The sequence below is a fragment of the Danio rerio genome, chromosome 1 (assembly GCF_052040795.2).
Source record: "Danio rerio strain M-AB ecotype USA chromosome 1, GRCz13ab, whole genome shotgun sequence".
Lineage (NCBI taxonomy): Eukaryota > Metazoa > Chordata > Actinopteri > Cypriniformes > Danionidae > Danio > Danio rerio.
Genome location: NC_141021.1, coordinates 27,443,017 through 27,462,500, shown reverse-complemented (window position 1 = coordinate 27,462,500; position 19,484 = coordinate 27,443,017). Strand labels below are relative to the sequence as shown.

Below are 19,484 nucleotides of genomic sequence, written 5' to 3'. Positions count from 1 at the left end.
GATTCTGCAGTCATGTGTTCATTAGTCATGCTGAATCAATAGCTTCTTTTACACATACATGGAAAAGTACTGGTAAATTAGCATAGAGATGGCTATCTTTGAAACCAGGTCTAGGTGCATGCTTAAACTTATTTTTGAGTATATACTCTAATTAGCTTGAACTGATAGGTATCCCTTTTTGTTTAATTATGTACTATGTTTTCTAGTGTCAGACTCTTGTTTGTTTATTAGGGAGATACAATATATGCAACAGTAGTACCAGAGCTGGAGGAGAGAGAACTTGAGAAGACCATCAACCCCATTGTGCAGGAGTATTTTGAGCATGGAGACACCAAAGAGGTTGAGGTGAGTTATAGCTTACCATAAAGCCAGATACCAAATAACAGAACCTTTGTTTTAGTTTAATGTAGAAGAGAAAATCTTGGATGCAGTGTGTGCTAAACATTCCAGTGGCATTCGTTTTATACAATTGGAGAAGTTGTTCATAGCTACAGAGGCAGCTATTGAAATAAGCTGAAACATAAAATGTAAATTTTTAGTTAATAACTAATCATTAACAAACATGAGTGAGTGAGATTGCTGATGTACAAACATGCTTCCTCAAATGTAATTTACAGAATCTAGAAATCTGACCCTTAAAACATTGTTATGGACAAAGGAGGAGTTAAAAGTTGAGAATCCAATCTTCTCAGCACTGTAAAAAAATGCTGGGTTCTACACAAGTGATTTGTGTTAGGGCAACATGATGGATTTAATTTGAGCAAAGATTAAACAAAGCAATTAAGTTGTCCCAAAAAAAAACAACAACAACTCAAGAATAGTGTCGTTTCAGCTCATTTTAAATAAGTAGATTGAACAAACAACGAGTGTAATATACAAACAAATGAGTGTAATATACAAGATTATATTCTTTACAATTTTATCAATTATCAATTTTACAATTTTAATTCTTATCGTCTGAAATGCTATAGTAATTTAACATAATAGCCACATATTAGGATTTATGAATAAGAAAGGCATGTGTGTATTTGATGTATATGTTTTTAATTTATTTATTTAGGCTTGACTGTTGTACAAGTCTTAAGATGCTTTTCTGTGAATTAAGACCTTAAAAAAGTCCTAAATCAGAGCAGCAAGTCTTAAATTTGTATAATCATAGCAATAATTTTTTAGGAAGAATTTTTTAAAATTTATTTTAAAATTAAGCAAAAGCTCAAGTTTTGAAGTGAGAGTGATCACTGTGCTTGAGTGTCAACTTTGTAAATCAGTTTTGCAAGTATAAATATGTTGGATTAAATAAAACTTTGAGTGTCAAAAAGATCAATTATATAGATATACAATAGGTCTGTTAAGAAAGTAAAAGTGATTTCCACACTCAAGTGGTTGAACCTTAGTAAAAATTCTTTACACGTAAGTTAGACCATTTTGTTTGTATTTGTACTTGTAAATGTTACTAGAAATACAACTCTCAATGTGCTCCCTAGACACATTGTGGTTTTCACTTAGATTTGTTACTCTTAAATTTTCTTTAATATCTTTAAAAAAATCTTACATTTACCCCATAAAACCAACAGGGACCCTGTTTGTGGTAAATGTTTGAATCAATTGTCATTTCATTTAGTTACAGTAATTAAAATTAAATCTGTACATATATTAATATTTGCAAATATTTAAATTGTAGTTAAGGCTATCAGATGCTTATTTTACGTTCATTCTGATTGAACCAATTTTTGTATTTTCTTTCTCAGAACAGTGCAATTTCACATATTAAGACTTATGTAGTCAGGAGTGACATTTAGTCATGAAAATAAAATATTTGAATTACTCCTTAAACTAGAAATTAGTAAATTCACATCACAGCAATTATCTGAACTGCAGGTTTTATTTGTTTTATTTATATGTTTATTTTTTTTTCATTTGTCTGGTAGATGCTGCTAAAAGAGCTGAACTTGGGCCACAACAGATATGAGTTCACCTCTCTGGCTGTGTCTCTGTCTCTGGAAGGCAAGGCCAGCCACAGAGAGCTCACATCACGTCTTCTCTCAGACCTCTCTGGTAAGGTGCTTTCTGAGAGAGACATGTCACATGCATTTGATAAAATGCTTAAGGAGCTGCCAGATCTCATCCTCGATACACCCGAGGCCCCACTGGTAAGCTGGAAATGTCAATCAAAAACCAAGTAAAAAAATACTGTAAAATTTATTTCGCGAAATGAATGAAAATGAACCTATTGCTTTTAGCTGGGAATCTTCTATACATTATTATTTATCATAATTCATGGTGTTTGCTATTTATTATTCAGTGGTTGGAATCACCAGTCCACATGATATGATATCATCACAATACATGTTTTCCAACTTCAAATTATGTCGCCAAAGGAAAACCCTTGCAACATCTGTTTTAACTAAATCAAAAGATTTCTCAGTTAGCTCACTTTTATTCATTTTTATTGCTGCAGTGACAAATAGGATAATACAGCAAACAAAATGACCAAATTTGTAATGAAACAATGCTGTATGCACCTTTCTGCAATGTAGGTGACCACACTAAAAAAACTCAACACTGGCACCAGTGGACTGTATTAAAATTGATTATATTACTTAACTAAAGTGTAAAGTGGATACTGTATTGGTTTCTATTACTTAATCAATTGTTATGTGGTAGTCTCTCCTGGGCACAATAACCAGACCAGTAGCTGGATTTGAGATTTGTAGTGGAGCGATTATCTTAACCAGCTGTTGCACTATGCAAGAGCATGCAGTCTTTCTAATCGAAAGGAGTTTATGCAACTCTAAAAGTGTTTTTGTGTGTGTGTTGTTTTTAAAGATACAAACAAACAAAAAGCAACTTTACAAGCATAAAAAACAACTTTTTAGACATAAGTTTCCAAACATTACAATTCTAGTAAAAAAAGTTACTAAAACAGATGCAAATAGCTATTATTATTAGCATAGTTTACACAAAAATGGAACATTTTGATTTACTCGCCCTTGTACTAAACCTTTTTTTGTTATACACTAAAGAAGATATTTTGAAAAATGTAGAAAACCTGTAACCATTAACTTCCATATTAAGAAATACAAATGCTATTGAAGTCAATGGTTAGATAAAGGATTGCTCCTCATTGCCTCTCACATTGCTAAGGTGTGTTTAAAACATTTTGGACCATTTCTGCTGAATTGCAATGTAATGGTGAATATAGAACTGGTTGTTTGAATAAGTATACTGTTTTTTACTCGGGAAACACAATGTCTGTAGATGTATTAATGTTTTGAAAATGTTAAGAGCAGACAATTGTCTTATAAATTGCCCTCTAGTCCAGTGCCATTTAAATGGCATTTTCACAGTTCTTTAGATGAAAGCATAGCTACAAATTAATGATAATGAAAAGCTGTGCTATTCTAATGATGGACAAAATGTTTGTTAGAAACCCTAGAACTTGATTACATTTAGGTAAAATGATATTTGTGAAATCCATTCTCTGTACTCACTGATTTTTTACTTTTACTTAGATGCTTGGCCAATTTATTGCACGAGCCATTGCAGACCATGCATTACCCATGAGTTTTCTCGACTGTTACAAAGGCAAAGTGGATTGCGACCATGCCAGGTGAGTTTTAGCTTATTTATTTAGATGTTCGCTAGTTGTCCTCACTTAGTCCACAATAAATAAGCATTTTGATATGCAATCTTGAATACCAGATTTATTTAAAGTCATAGAGTCAACATATGAGTGGCATTTTGGGTCAGGGTGGTAAATTCTACCTGTCATCTGTCCAATGTGTGCTACAGTGGTAGGTTATTTTGCTTTACATGTCAGCAGCGGTGGTGGACCATTTTTTAGTGATTTGCCTGTTTTTTGCCTATGTGGTCTGATACATGATGATATTAGAAATGACATATCATGACAAATAGAAGAATTTTTTAAAAGAAATCTGCTGTTTTTCATAAATTAATCAATGAAAATGCTTATTGTAAGATGTAAAGTAAAAGAGTGCGTTTAACAGTCACTATAGCAGGTGGACAATTAAAACAATTTTCCATCCTACACATAGTCCTAAAATGAATATGCAGCTAGTTTTAAAATCCTTTGTAAAATCTGACAAAAAACTGCAAATTGATTATCTTTTGTGTTATTTGTCATGCCATTCCCCTGTTAATTTGTTGATGGTCTCATTGTTAGAGCTGCACTGGACAGAGCATCAGTTCTGCTCTCCATGAAGAGGGGAATCATGCGGCTTGATAATGTATGGGGAGTTGGTGGTGGCCAGAGGCCTGTCAAACATCTCATCAAAGAGGTAAAGTGTGGCCAGATTTGTGCTAAAAATGTCATATACTTAAGCAATTCTGATAACAATGTCAATCTTTGGGCACCTACCAAGCAATTTTTATTCAAAAGACGTCTGATAGCATAAATTATTTGGTTAAAACAAGGCTAAATTTGAGCTGTCAGTAAAAAATCTAATAGACTTCTAACAAAAGTCCAAAAAGTCTATTAAAAATCCACTAGTCATCAAATAGATGATCAAAATCTTAAACACAATTGTTAGGCAATTTTTTTTTTTATTAGATTTTTACTTACGACCCAAATTTTGTGACGTGTGGTTTCTTCCCCTCCATGAGTTTCTCATTCCACAGTGGACTGAGAGGAGAGCAACAGACAACACAACAGCATTAGCCACATAAACACACTGGAGGGATAAATACGCTGAAATGTGTTCCAAAAACAAGAAGCTTCCAACAAAAATGTATGGAGTGGTCAATCTCAGCCAGTATCATTGTGTTGTGCAGCGTGACACATTCAAAACCCTGACTACTGCAGTGCAATGATGTTGGAGTGTTCAAAAACAATATTTCATCTCTCACACTTTTTGAACTTTTTGCCCTCAAACTAAGAAGGGAATAGAACTTCAATTGAAGCATAACGATCCTTTAGTGTTAGAGAACCTGAGAAATTTTGACTCATTTATTTTTTAAATTTGTTTTTTAAAGTAAGTTATTTTTAAAAACAATATTTTTCTTGGCAAAAGTTCAGTTTTTGTAAATTTTTCACATTTCTTGCACCTTATTTGCCCTTTACATATTGTTTACATTTAAGTTTGTAATTACTCATTTAGCAGATGCTGTTATTTCATTCTATATTTAATTGTTTCGAACGAATAAACCAAAAAGTGAGGAATTGTAAGAAAGTGGCATTACAAGTCCCAATTTGTATGCAACATTACACACATTTCTTCATCTTTCCATTTTGTAGAAAGAATTAACTATAATAGCTATGTTGCTGTTTGTTTTACAGATGAATCTTTTGCTAAAAGAGTATCTGGTGTCAGGTGAGCTCTCTGAGGCTGAACACTGTCTGCGAGATCTGGAGGTGCCACACTTTCATCATGAACTGGTCTATGAGGTATACAGTATAGTGAAATATTGAAAATAATCACATGAATGACATGTGAAGTGCAACTGGGCCAATTAGCCAGCACATTTTAAACACAAAATTCTATTTTATATAGCATATTATATCATTTAAGGATAAAGGCAACTGTCTGATTACACACAAAAATGTATGTTTTCTAATTTACTTTTCCTGTCCCTTTCCTGACTCCTCTGATTAAGTGTTTCTCTTTGTGGTTGATGTGCAGGCTGTGGTTATGGTACTAGAGTCTACAGGTGATGCAGCTTTACAGATGATGGTCAAACTCCTCAAGTCATTCTGGCAAAGTGGACTAATTACTTTGGACCAGATGAACAGGGTTTGTAGATTTTGATAATTTAGCGCACACTTTTATCCAAAGAGACTTACAAAGAAGGGCGGTAGAAGCAATCAAACCAATAAAATTGCATAAAATAGAAATAGAAAAGGGTTATAGTGTTAGTGAAGTCCTAACTCAAATTTGACTTGGATTTTTTTCTCTTGTTTAGTTGGTTATTACTGTTACTATTGCTAAAAAAAAAGTGTACACAAACATTCTACTTCTAGTCTTCCAGTATAGTTAGTACTTAATGTTTAGGACTTTGATTATTATTATTGATTTATGTCATTAGCCATCAAATGTTTTATGTCAGTATGAATCACTTGTACAGTAGTTTATATTGACATATAGTAATAAGCTGGCAATGAATGCAAGCTATGTTGTACATCTAAGACTAAGACGAGAGAGCATTAAGGATGGAAGGGCACAGAGAAACAAAGTGTAATGCATCCATGACCCATAACTTTTCTTTATTTGAATAAAGTTAAACATTTCCTAATTTCTTAAACTTTGTTGTGCTGTTCTAGTGTCACTAGAACTCACCAGCTCACCATTGGAATGAATGAGAGCATGTTGCTGTGTTTTTGGAACATGAACAGGGTGTTGGTTGTTTTGAGGATTAATGCATTTGTGTGTTATACACAGGGTTTCCAACGTGTTTACGATGAGCTGCCAGAGATCAACCTGGATGTGCCTCATGCACAATCTATTATGGAAGCCTTTGTGGACCTTTGTTACCAGGAATCAGTCATCACTAAGCAGCTGAGAGATTCCTGTCCAACCAGGTCAGATACTTGTGTCTGTTCACCAGTGTTCTGGTACATGTAATGACTGTTACACAGTCTTTGCTTTAGACTACACAATATTAATTTTGTCTTACAATAATTGCGTATGGGAATTCTGTGAACTGTTAAGGCCCCAGTATACTTCAAATAAAATTGTTCGCAAGAAGTACCACAGTGGTGCGTCACGTTGTGACACTGCACATTGTTTTCTATGTGACAAGGTGGGCTTCTTGTCTTTAAAATCTCTCAGTGAGCAATCTGCACCAGCTCAGCTATTGGACCCTTCAATGTATTCATGTAGCTAGTATCATTGTTATGGATGTTGTTCTCCTGTCTAACCTACGTAGAATGAGAAACTAATTGGGGAAGAAATTGCATGTTTCAATATACCCAATGAGAGATTTATCTATTTATTTATTTCTTATATTTTTGTGAAGGAATTACTATATAATCCACGGGAGTGCACATGCATTTAATATGTTTACAGCTAATGAATGGGTGACTTGATTCAGTGAGGGAGATACAGATAAATTCTTAAATATCAAAAAAAAAATTTTAGTTGAATTAAAATAATTACAAATGAAAATAAATCAGTTATGTCTTACGCCACAGAATAAAGAAAGATGAATACAGTCACATATAAAATCTATGCTTGATGTAAAACTAAAGAAAATTTTAAAACTAGACTCTTGCCACATGAAAGTGTAAAGCCTGTACAAATAACCTACATCGAATATGGAAAGTTATAGTGTATCATTTAACAAACCAATTCATTTATTTTAAATTTGCAGATAATTGGTGACTTAATATTAATTAGATGATGTCATTGCACTGCTATCTTGCTGCCAGCCAATTGCTGCATTGATGATCATGAACTTGAGGATCTTTTCACAATAAACACTAGCACAATCAGATCAATTCTTCCTGATGTTTTACTTAGGCAAGTGTTTGCAAATTGCCAGATCAGAACTCATGATTAAAAAAAGATTCAGGATCTGCCAAATCTTCTTAGATTGTTTAAGCGATGTATCAAGGAAAGACAAAGGGTTCTGATGCTCATTGTCATTTATGGATCACCACAAACACCTATCATCAAACACATTGGTTAGTCTGATCCAGTAATAGTAGATATTCTCCTCCTGCTTACTCTTGCGTTGTAACTGATGTATTATTATGTCCAACAGGGGGCGCAAGCGCTTTGTTAGTGAGGGTGATGGAGGAATTGTGAAAAGTTAGAAGATTCCGAAGAGCTCCAGCAGGATCTTGATGCTGAACAAGTTGGGATCTCCTGCACCTCCCTGGAAATCTTTCCTCAATGTCTTCATTGCTCATCCTCCAAGTTCACACAGAAATATTCAGCCTCAGAAATGAGATTGTCTTGATGAAGAGTGACAACTGAGAAATCTTCTCTCCTCTATTATGGGCTTGCCTTAGTTGTTTTTTGAGTGTATGTGCATTTATACAGTATGCAACATAAATGGAAAAGAAGTGAGGAAATCAGCAGCTTCAGAGGGCTGTGAAATACAGTTTGGGTTGAGGGATTAATTTTGCTTTATCTTTTTCAGCTTAAGTTGTTTTTTGTTGTGTTCTCTTGTTAGTGATGGCAGTGGTCGCTCATTCTTTTTTTGGCAGTGGACCTATTAAGGTATTAAATGAGTCAGGCTATTCAAATCAAGTACTTAATCAAACTGTTGGGCCAAAATGTAATGTTTTATGAAGCGATTGGGGTCACTTCTATTGGTTTGCATTTTATTTGCATGTTTATCTTCAAATGTTTCTTATAATTGCTTAAAGTAACCATACCCCCCACATTCACAGATTCAGAAGCTTCCAGCAGAATACTGCATACTTTTTTTTTTTTTCAAAAGGATTATCAAGGCTCGTTGGTGATTTAGGCCAAATGCGAGTCAAACAGTTCTGATTATTGTTTCTGGCAGATTTTTACATCATTAAGTGTCTTTGTAGGTGTTAGTTAAAGGACAGAGGAGAGAGAGCATCATCACCTCTCGCTCAGGCTGATGTCTGTGACTGTTCCCATGTTCATTACTGTCTAAAGTTTTCTACCCTCTCTGTTTGATGGTGAAGTTTAGAACAATCGTTTATTTCAGTCCTGGTGTTTATTTGGAGAAAAGCAGTTTAATTATGTCAGTACAGCTGAGCCAACATTTTCTGAAAATATCTTTGCATATCACTTTTTAAGTGGTATATTTTTCAGAAAATTACCAACTCTCACAATCAATACTTGTGGTTTCAATAATGGCATAATGGGAGGAAATTACTAAATTTAACCAAAAGTACTTTTGTACAAGCAATCTTTTTTGTATCATTTTGTTCATGGGTCACTTTTTCAAATACATTATTTTTGTCAAACAGCAGTTCCAGAGTTCCAGCATTGAATACATTTTGACACTAATAATTTCAATAAAAATTCATAATGCTCGCATCAGTGTTTCTTTGTTTTAACTAATGCACTGATTACATCTTTGGTTTTTCAAATGTTTCTAGTAAAAATTGATATTAAGATTAATAAATGCGTGTTCACAGTTGATTTTAACAAATGTTGTTAAATTATTTTAGTTAACAAACCTTATTGTAGGGAACTTTAGCATGTTGGCCGGTTTAAACTGGTTGACCAGCCTGGTTTTAGGAGGGGTTTTGGCCATTTTCAGGCTGGTTTCCAGGCATTTCTAGCCTGGTCTTAGTGGGTCAGGCTGGAAAATGACCAGCTAAAACCAACTTGACCAGCCTGGTTTAAGCTGGGCATAGCTGGTTTTGGCTGGGCTCCCAAGACGTCTTGCTTGGCTTGTTTCTAAAACCAGGCTGGTTGACCAACTAAGTAGTTGGTCAACCAGCCAACCATCATAGGCTGGTCTAAGCTGGATTCTTCAGCAGGGTAATTATATAAAATATCAGTAAATCCTAATTTTAAGAAGACATTAGGTTTTCAATGCAAATTTAGAAATCAAGAGATTTTAAAAGCAAAGTTTCACACTCCAGACCAGTTGGTGGCACTGCTACAAAGTGATAGTCAAAAATCGACACAAGAATGAGAGCGTTGTGTTTACTGGACGTAAGTGTGTGTTCATTACCTTGGGTTTACTGGACGTAAGTGTGTGTTCATTACCTTGGGTTTAATTTGGACGTGTTTATCTTTTCTTTGATATAATTGTTGTAACTATATAGATTTAAGGCTGTATTAATAATTGTATCAGCGTAAAGTGGGATGCATCATATCTCGATTACAGTAACACCATAATCCTAGACATTTACTATCCTAATTGACTAGAAATTCATTTAGCCGAAAACCAGAATTTCATAGTTACAACGTTAACTGTGTAAGAGCTGTTGACATTTTTTTTGACAAAATGATCAGACTCATTAATAGTTCGACTAAACATTTATTACGCAACTAACTACAAACATAAGCTTTGATGGCAGTTATCATTACATTACAGAAACAAATGTTAGGATACACGTTCAAGACACAATTGACAGAATCTAAGTAACGTAAAAAGACTGCCCTGTAAATTAATGGATGGTTACTTTTTAACTGATATGAAAATGACCTCTTTTTGTCTCCTCTTGATTTTAGTATCTTGGGCATGAGCTGCAGTCGTAGGATTTTTCATTTGTCTATTTAATAGCAAAGTGTTAAAGATGAACAACCCAGTCTACTTCACCAGAGCCAAACAAGAGGAGACGCTCTGGATAGAAAAAAAGAAAGAAGACAAGCAAACAATTTCTGGGGTTGAGGCCAGAGACTTTTACCAAAGCCTCTTACAAGAGAGAGATAGAGAAAGGCCAAGAGATGGAGAAGCAGCAGCAAGTAGAAGAGCAAAAAGACGAACAGGTAGAATTGTCAAATTACTATCTGATATTTGATTATGCACTGATGTATATTAATTTAGTGTCTTTTAAAATGTTCTTAGTCACAACAACTTAAATTAACTGGATTTTTTGTATGACACAGTATTTCATTTTGCCACAAGTGTGTGCATTCGCAACTGATGACGCTGTGACTGAGTGTGGAAACAGTTTTTGTCTTTATTACATTCTACAGGACTTCTGTGGAAATCATGTGAGAGAAAGTATTCAAAGGTCAAAAACGTGAAAAGCAGCAGCCGGTTAGAACACGAGGGACCCTTCCTGGGGCACATAAACAGCATGCAAAATGCTTGTGGGCAATAGAAAACAGTTTTAATACACTGCCTCAGACCACTAAAAAAAGTTTGGTGTCCAAAACATTAAGGGCTTAAGAGTAAAAGCCGTTGAAGTAAAATGACTTGGCACAAACGAAGTTAACTTTTATTATTCCAGAGTCGACTGCTTCTGGTTCTACTGGTCATGATCATGTGGGTATAAAAAACATTGCTGTTTTTTCAAACTAAAATTTTTATGTTTTTTTTTTTTTCTTAAAAACATTTTAAGATTCTGTTCTAATGCTGCATTGTGCAGTGTAATAAAACACACACCATATTAAAACATCTTTGGTGCTTGGTGAAACCAAACTGGAAACTAAGGGTGTGTGAAACCATTAGCATGGCCACACAGGACATGTTCTGGGTCACTAGTTAAAAATGCTTATTTCTCTGGACTTTAAAATACTTCTAAATGTTAGGGATATTGTTAGTACATAAGTCTGGAAAATTAATACATAACATTGTTCTAGTGGTTTTTGTATATATTTAAGAAAAAATCTTACATGTTGTGTCTTTTACATCAATGTGTAAATTGGTTAAACAAAAATCTAATTTTCAACTGCTACAGCATATTTTTACATTTATTCAATTGATAATGGTCAACACAAATAAAAGAATCAGAAAAACTAAAAAAAATACCCTGTCCTCTGAGAGTAGATCACTCAGAATTGCAGTGTTTATAAAAAATTGCCTGGTGTGTATAGAGAGGAACAGCGAAAAAACACGCTTTTCAAATGTATCATGATTAATAAAAATTTTACATCAAAACAAATTTGACAGAACATGCAAAATCTATATAAAATTGTAGTTTGTGTAGTACATATACAATTAGCCCCCCTGTTTATTGTTTTCACAGTTTCTGTTAAACCGAAAGAAGATTTTTTCAACACGTCTAAACATAATAGTTTTTATAACTCATCTCTAATAACTGTTTTTTTATATTTGCCATAATGACAGTAAATAATATTTTACTAGACATTTTCAAGACAGCTTAAACTGACATTTAAAGACTTAGCTAGGTTAATTATCTTAGGTTACAGGTTAGGGTAAATAGGCAAGTTATTGTATAACGATGGTTTGTTCTGTAGACTATCAAAAAAATTTGCTTAAAGGGGCTAATAAGTTTGTCCTTAAAATGATTATTTATTTCTTTATTTTTATTAAAACTGCTTTTATTCTAGCTAAAATAAAACAAATAAGACATCCTCTGAAAAGAAAAAAAACATCATCAGACATACTGTGAAAATTTCCTTGCTCTGTTAAACATCATTTGGGAAATATTTAAAAAAGAAAAATAAATTTAAAGGGGGCTAATAATTCTGACTTCAACTGTAAGTGTAGATTAACAATTGGTGTTTTTCCTCTTTGATACATTTAATCTCTGTCATTTATTTTCCTTAAAGTTTAGTTTTAAAAAAAATGACGTTTAAAACACTCATTGCTATACAGATTTATCATGATCTTCCAATATCTTTTGACACAAGAACCCAATCGAAGAAGAAGAGAAGCAAGAAGGCTAGAAGCTTCCACTGTGCAGCCAGTTTGCACGGAGCGTGATGGACACAAACTCCTGCAGTGCGCCCAGGAAGGCAACATTCGGGCCCTGAAAGACCTCTTACGACGTGGCTGTGATGTCAACTTCCGGGATGATTTTTTCTGGACAGGTGTGATGTGTGCGAGTCAGGCAGGACAAACAGAAGCCGTTCGGCTGCTCCTGGAGCATGGGGCCGCTTGGGTTGGAGTCGTGGACAAACAGGTACATAACATTTCCTCCTGAAATCTTTATGCCTCTTTCAATTTGTAGTTGTGAATAAAAAAATATTGTACTTTTTCAGTTGACTTTGCATATTTGGTTACAAATTGCACCTATCTGAAATATAAGATCAAATAAAAGATGTGGTGTGAAAGATATGTAATAGATATCATTTTTGCCAATATTAAATAAATCTGAAAAATTATAAAAATAAAAAGGCAGATTAACAATCTTATTATAGTACATTGAATTGAAAAATGAAACTAAATTATTTGATTTCATTAAAATGTCACTGTTACAATGTATTATCTCTTTAAAATTGAAATGGTGATTTCGTATTCTATTTTCATGACAATCTAGAGGCAAATCTGCTAAAATTATATCTGATTAGTTTGAAATGAATGCTTTTTTCAGTTGTACATTTAGGTATGATGTGTTTTCACTGTGAAATTTCATTTAAATGAATTTTTTGCCACATAATTTGCATACAGAAAACACCTTTTCTGATCTGAATTTGTGTTTATTATTTTTATTAATAATAGTTCTATGAGAGAAGTTTGATTAATTGTAAGTAAAGAAATGATTCACACATCTGAGAGCTTTATAATATTGTCAGTACTTTGATGGCCCTTTTTTTCATCAAGAATTATAACCATTGCAATAACTCATTCATTAATTTTCTTTCGGCTTAGTCTCTGATTTATCCTGGGTCACCACACTGGAATGAATCAACCGTTGCAAAAACTGTAAAATATTATAGGGTTGTAATAATCACTCCAATTCTGGGACAGCAAGAAAATACACACTGCAGCTATAATAAGAGCACATAAGATATCATAGAGATACTAATGAACTGTTAATGTAAAATATACACTGAAAAAAGTGTTGCATGCAGAACTGTTGCAAACAATTTATTTGTGTTGAATTTAAACAAACAAATTAAATTGAATAATGTATAACTTAATTTGTTTGTTTAAATTCAACACAATTAAATTGTTTACAACCACTTAACGTAAAAAAATTTAGTAAATCTAAGGAATTATCTTTGAATAATTTTTTTCAGTGTAGATTATCACAGTCATTTAGAGATTAAAGAGCACAAGCATTTAAAGCAAGAGATGACGACTCAACGTGTGCTTAAAATAAACAAATCCATATCGTTGGTTGGTGTGAGCATACTGTTGCCAACTTCTTTCACTGAAAAGAAGCTAAGAAAGCCCGCTTAAAAAGTTATTATGCACTTGCTAGCACATTCATGATGTATTCACATTCAGCCTAGAGCTAGCCCTCTAAATTAGTTTGCTTCACTCTTATTCTCTGTGCTAACATACTATATTGTAATGCGCCCAGATTACCAGTCTTTTTCATTTATTGTTTTCTTTTTTTCACACAAGATGAATTTGAAATGGCTACTAAAGTCACTGTCAAGTCACTATACTGGCAAAACTGGTGGGCATTATATTGTTACATTTTCAAATTACATTCTTTGTCTGGAAGAATGTTTATTCATTCATTCATTCATTTATTTATTTCTTTTCGGCTAAGTCCCTTTATTAATCCAGGATTGCCACACCGGAATGAACCGCCAACTTATCTAGCACATGTTTTACGCAGCAGATCCCCTTTCAGCTGCAGCCCATCTCTGGGAAACATCCGTATACGCTCATTCACACTCATACACTACGGACAATTTAGCCTACCCAATTCACCTGTACCGCATGTCTTTGGACTGTGGGGGGTAACCTGAGCACCCAGAGGAAACCCATGCGAATGCGGGGAGAACATGCAAACTCCACACAGAAATGCCAGCTGACCCAGCTGAGACTTGAACCAGACCTTCTTGCTGTAATGCGACAGCACTACCTGCTGTGCCATTGCGTCGCCTGATGGGCCTTTTGTTTTATTAATATTTTTTTTTACAAATTTAGATCTTTCAATTTCTATTTAGTTTAGTATTTTATAATTATTTAAGTAACTATTTAAAGTTTTATATATTTTCCCTCAGTGTTACAATTTAAGTTTAGCCTTTTGTATTGTTTTTAGATTTTATTTTTCTAAATTAAAATATTTGAGCCTTTTTTTTTTGTTTGTTTTTTTGTTTGCTTGAGTTTTATAGGTAATGTCTCCAAAATTACTCACCCTAATTCAGTCCTCACAATTTTAAGATATTTTAAGAAACACAAATTAAGATATTTTAGATGAAATCCAAGAGCCCTTTGACTATCCATTGAGAGTAACAGTTCCAAGACATTCAGAGGCCCAAAAAAGAACCAGAAATATGGTCAACACATTTCATGTGACTTCAGTGGTTCGTCTGTTGTTGTTTTTTATTAATGTTTATGCATTTCAGCTTTGTTTCAGATAAGTTCGTCAATGATATTTACCCTGTTTGAGCTTTGAATGGACCTAAAACATGAACATGTAACACAAGGGCAGTGAAGCATTTAGACAATTTATGCAAATTACAATGTCTCAAACTAAACTAATTAAGCCAACCGATACAATCTTTAATGGTAAATGAAAAAATGCTAACTTTGTGGAGACTTTTGACAGTATCTTGATATTCCTGACAATGCAGTGTTTATGTACGAGATTTCAAAGAAATTCCTAAACATTATGCGTTTTTTTCTTGTATTGTCTCATTTCCTCTCTTTTTTTGAGTCTTCCTGTTTTCTTTTCTACTCTCTCTCTCTCTCTCTCTCTCTCTCTCTCTCTCTCTCTCTCTCTCTCTCTCTCTCTCTCTCTCTCTCTCTCTCTCTCACTCTCACGCTCTCTCTCTTTCTCTCTCACAGGGCAGAGATGCTCGAGATCTGGCGCTGCAGGCCGGTCATCAGGATGTAGTGAGGGAGTTGGAGCAATTTAATGTGCCAGAGACCACAAACACATCTATAACAAACAATGCAGACAGGTTAGATGATTTAGTGTGCAGATGTCCAAACATTGTTCATTTTTAAATAATACTTTAATTTTGATTTTGACTGTGATTGTTTTTTCTTTTATGATGAGCTGATATAAAAAATGGTTTTGAGAGGACAAACGTATAATTGCAGTAAATGCTGGTTATGAAAAATGTAAAAAAAAAAAAGCAAGAGTGTCATTTTCTTAAACATCAGTGTGTGAGATTAATAATAACACACACACTGATATTAATGAAAATAATTGTATATAACGACTAGTTAGTATTATTTGATTTAGATCTTACAAAAAAAAACTCATAAAATAGGCACACACAGCTCTAAAAATCTAACCTAAACTCTAAAAGTTCTCATCACAAGTGATATTTTATAGATTAGATGGTCTTTATCAGACCTAATGTGTATGTTTCTTTTTTTCAGACACCAGTCATCATATATATATAGTTTTATTTTTTATTTTTTGACCAAAGTGTTTTGAATAACCTTGGTCTTAAAGTCCAATCGGAGTGTCAAAATTCATGGTGGCCGCCCTGCCAACAACACTGTGAGTTTACGCTGCTGCTGATGAGAGCATCATTGGTTCTGGCCTCCCTACCTTTATAATTCTGAAGATTGGAATGTTTTCATATTTAATAATGAAATAAACCAATTAAAGCTGTTTGTATAATGAGGCTTTTGTGTTAAGGGTTAAGCCCTACTGTAATTACTACATGTTGTTTATAGGAGACATTTACTAGCCTTGGACTTCACATTAACATTATTTGTGGGCATCCTGCATTACAAACTTGAAAACCTGCCATAGTAATAATAATTAACACCCTGTGCCAGTTAGCTTGGGAACTATTGTGGTCAGAACCAGTGTTTATTGCACTGCATTCTCTGGAATCCTCTCAATAGGTGGATTATTACATTCTCAATGGTCGCTGCTGAACTGTGTCATAGCTCAAGTTTACCTGATTTCAACTCTCCTTGATGACCATATTGTCCAAGACCCACTACGTCACCGGAGCTCACCATCAGCTTCCATATAAAAGGAAGATTAAAAATAAAAAACATCTACTTTTATGCTGTCACTGGTGCAAATGCACAATAAGTTTAAAATCTAAATTTTAGGCCTTAAATGGACAGTTCACCCAAAATGAACATTTTCTAATTCTATCCTTTACACACCATCCACTCAATCCAAACATGTTCTTTCTTTGTTGTATGCATGAAAAGATTTTCATGAAAAATGTTGGAAACTGGTTAATTTGCATAGTATTTTTCCCACTATACACTGGCTACCTGTTACTAACATTCTTCAAAATATCTTTTATTTTGTTCTGATAGAGAAAAATACCTGAGTTTGAGTAAAAGATTACCAATTAAATCATTGCCAATTTTAACCATAAATTTACTAATTAGTTTATCCTTTGCAAGTGCTTTTAAGGCCCGTGACTGTGTGAGCATTTCAAGCCACTTTAAAGAATATAGGCACAAGAAATAGTTTGTAACTTTTGATAGTTAAATGTATGTGCATATACCATGAAGATTCACTATAAAGTGTTCATTCATTCTGTCATTCATTTTCTTGTCGGCTTAATCCCTTTATTTATCTGTGGTCGCCACAGCGGAATGGACCGCCAACTTATCCAGCAAGTTTTTACGCAGCGGATGCCTTTCCAGCCGCAACCCATCTCTGGGAAACATCCACACACACATATTCACACACACACTCATTAACTACGGACAATTTAGCCTACCCAGTTCACCTGTACCGCATGTCTTTGGACTGTGGGGGAAACCGGAGCACACAGAGAAATCCCACGCGAACACAGGGAGAACATGCAAACTCCACAAAGAAACGCCAACTGAGCCGAGGTTCGACTCAGCGATCTTCTTGCTGTGAGGCGACAGCACTACCTACTGCGCCACTACTTCGCCCCCTTTAAAGTGTTAATTTACATTTAATTATTCAATTTATGCCTGAATATTGCTAGACTCCCAGAAAACCATTTTTATATTTGCTCTATTGTATTTATCAACGTTTGTGGTTGGTTTATTATATTTGATGCAGATGAACTGCCCTACAAAATGAATTCCAATTTCTCTCTCTCTCTCTCTCTCTCTCTCTATATATATATATATATATATATATATATATATATATATATATATATATATTTTTTTTTTTTTTTTTTTTAAATAGATCCAGTTGTTTAATCTAGGGAAAATATTCTCAGTATCGCATTGTTGCAGAAAAACAAAATATTGCAATGTCTAGTTTTTCAATATCATGTAGCCCTGCTATAAAACTTATTGAAATGATCCCATAGCATGTTTTTGAAGTTCGTTCTTTTATCAATTCAAATCCAATGAGCTGTTTTTCGACTCCAAATAAGACCAACATCATGAATAAGTTTTATATAAATGTGTTCATTATGGTCTTTAAAATGTGTTATTAAGCCTTACACTTGGCTTGATGAACCCTGCAGAAACCTATTTGACACACACATCTGTTTCACTAATTTACTCTTAAGTATGTCAGTTGTCAAATATGTCACTTTTTATCTGATTATATTTTCACATACAGTTGAAGTCAGAGTTATTAGCCCCCATTTGAATTTCTTTTTAAATATTTCCTAAATGAACTTTAACAGCAAGGAGTTTTTCACAGTATGTCTGATAATATTTTATCTTCTGGAGGAAGTCTTATTAGTTTTATTTTGTCTAAAATAAAAGCAGCTTTTAATTTTTTAAAAACCATTTTATGGTCAAAATTATTAGCCCCCTTAAGCGATATTTTTTTCAGTAGTCTACAAACCATCATTATACAATAACTTGCCTAACCTGCCTAGTTAACCTAATTTACTTAGTTAAGCCTTTAAACGTCACTTCAAGTGACTAATATTATGTACTGTCATCATGTCAAACTATAAACAGGGGGGCTAATAATTCACGGGGGCTAATAATTCTGACTTCAACTGTATATACATTTGACAGAATGTTGTCAAACAAAAGAGAAACATGTTAAAAAAAATCATTATTTTAAGAATTCCTATCTGTGTCTGTTTCCACAGTGTTACTTCTCAGTGGTGTAATGTGTGTGCTGTACATTACACAGACAGCACTGAAACCCACAACAGATCCACACTGCATCAATTCAGTGAACTTCATCCTCCAGCCACCCCTCAATACTGCCTGCCCTCATCCAGCACCAGCTATAAAATGATGCTCCGCTTGGGGTGGGACCCTTCCTCTGGACTTGGACCTGGCCACTCTGGCCGCAAAAACCCAGTAAGCACGATACTAAAGAGAGATCAGGCGGGTCTGGGATATGGGACTGCCCCGCAACCCAAAGTCACTCACTTCCAGCCCAAAGATCCTCAGGCAGTGCGGCACATATTTAAAGAGAAAAGACTGAGACAGGAGAGAGGGTCCACACTCAGTGCTAAAGAACTTAAGAAGAAAGAAGACAGAGACAAGAGATGGGAGATAGACTACCGTTCCTCGTTTAACTTTGACTTTTGACCTACCATGCTCTTTAACAATATTTCATACATTTTTTAAAGATAATTACGTTTTCAGTTTAATGAAATAGTCTTCAGTTGTCTGGTGTTGCTTGACAGTAAGAAATGTTTTTCAGCCATTAAATACAATAGGGTCTCTAGCTGAAACACTAAAGTGCCTGATTCTTCACTTCAAAAATGACATGTCTAACTTACAGTGCATCCAGGAAGTATTCATAGCCCTTCACTTTTTTCCACATTTTTTATGATACAGCTTTATTTCAAAATGGATTCAATTAATTTATTTCCTCAAAATTCTACACACAATACCCCACAATGACAATGTGAAAAAAAGATTTTTTGAAATGGTTGCAAATTTATTAAAAATATAAAACTTGAAAAATCATGTATACATGAGTATACATAGCCTTTGCTCAATACTTTGTTGATGCACCTTTGGCAGCGATTACTGCCTCAAGTCTTTTTGAACATGATGCCACAAGCTTGGCAAACTTGGCCGTTGGGAAGTTTTGCCCAAATCTCTTTGCAGTACCTCTCAAGCTCGCTTCGCATCCAACCTGATGTATACGGTGT

The 19,484-nt window shown here is 34.2% G+C and overlaps 2 protein-coding genes across 9 annotated transcripts in view; both read left to right on the top strand.

The window, feature by feature from the left end:
• pdcd4a (programmed cell death 4a) overlaps nt 1-8,978 on the top strand; it is a 20,023-nt gene extending 11,045 nt beyond the window's left edge. Inside the window, exons 5-12 of one of the 2 annotated variants that reach the window (XM_087235402.1) lie at nt 232-345; nt 1,929-2,150; nt 3,513-3,610; nt 4,184-4,298; nt 5,297-5,404; nt 5,640-5,750; nt 6,396-6,535; nt 7,720-8,978. In XM_087235402.1, the coding sequence (XP_087091528.1) occupies nt 232-345; nt 1,929-2,150; nt 3,513-3,610; nt 4,184-4,298; nt 5,297-5,404; nt 5,640-5,750; nt 6,396-6,535; nt 7,720-7,771 (960 nt within the window). In that variant the 3' untranslated portion in view covers nt 7,772-8,978. 2 annotated transcript variants of the gene reach the window in all.
• Nucleotides 8,979-9,546: 568 nt separating this feature from the next.
• Nucleotides 9,547-19,058, top strand: gpank1 (G patch domain and ankyrin repeats 1). 7 transcript variants are annotated; one of them, NM_001327760.1, is given in 5 exon segments: nt 9,547-9,605; nt 10,128-10,385; nt 12,219-12,490; nt 15,280-15,395; nt 18,462-19,058. In NM_001327760.1, coding segments are annotated over 4 exon segments (1,032 nt in total). In that variant the 5' UTR covers nt 9,547-9,605; nt 10,128-10,192; the 3' UTR covers nt 18,913-19,058.
• The last annotated feature ends 426 nt before the right edge of the window (nt 19,059-19,484 follow it).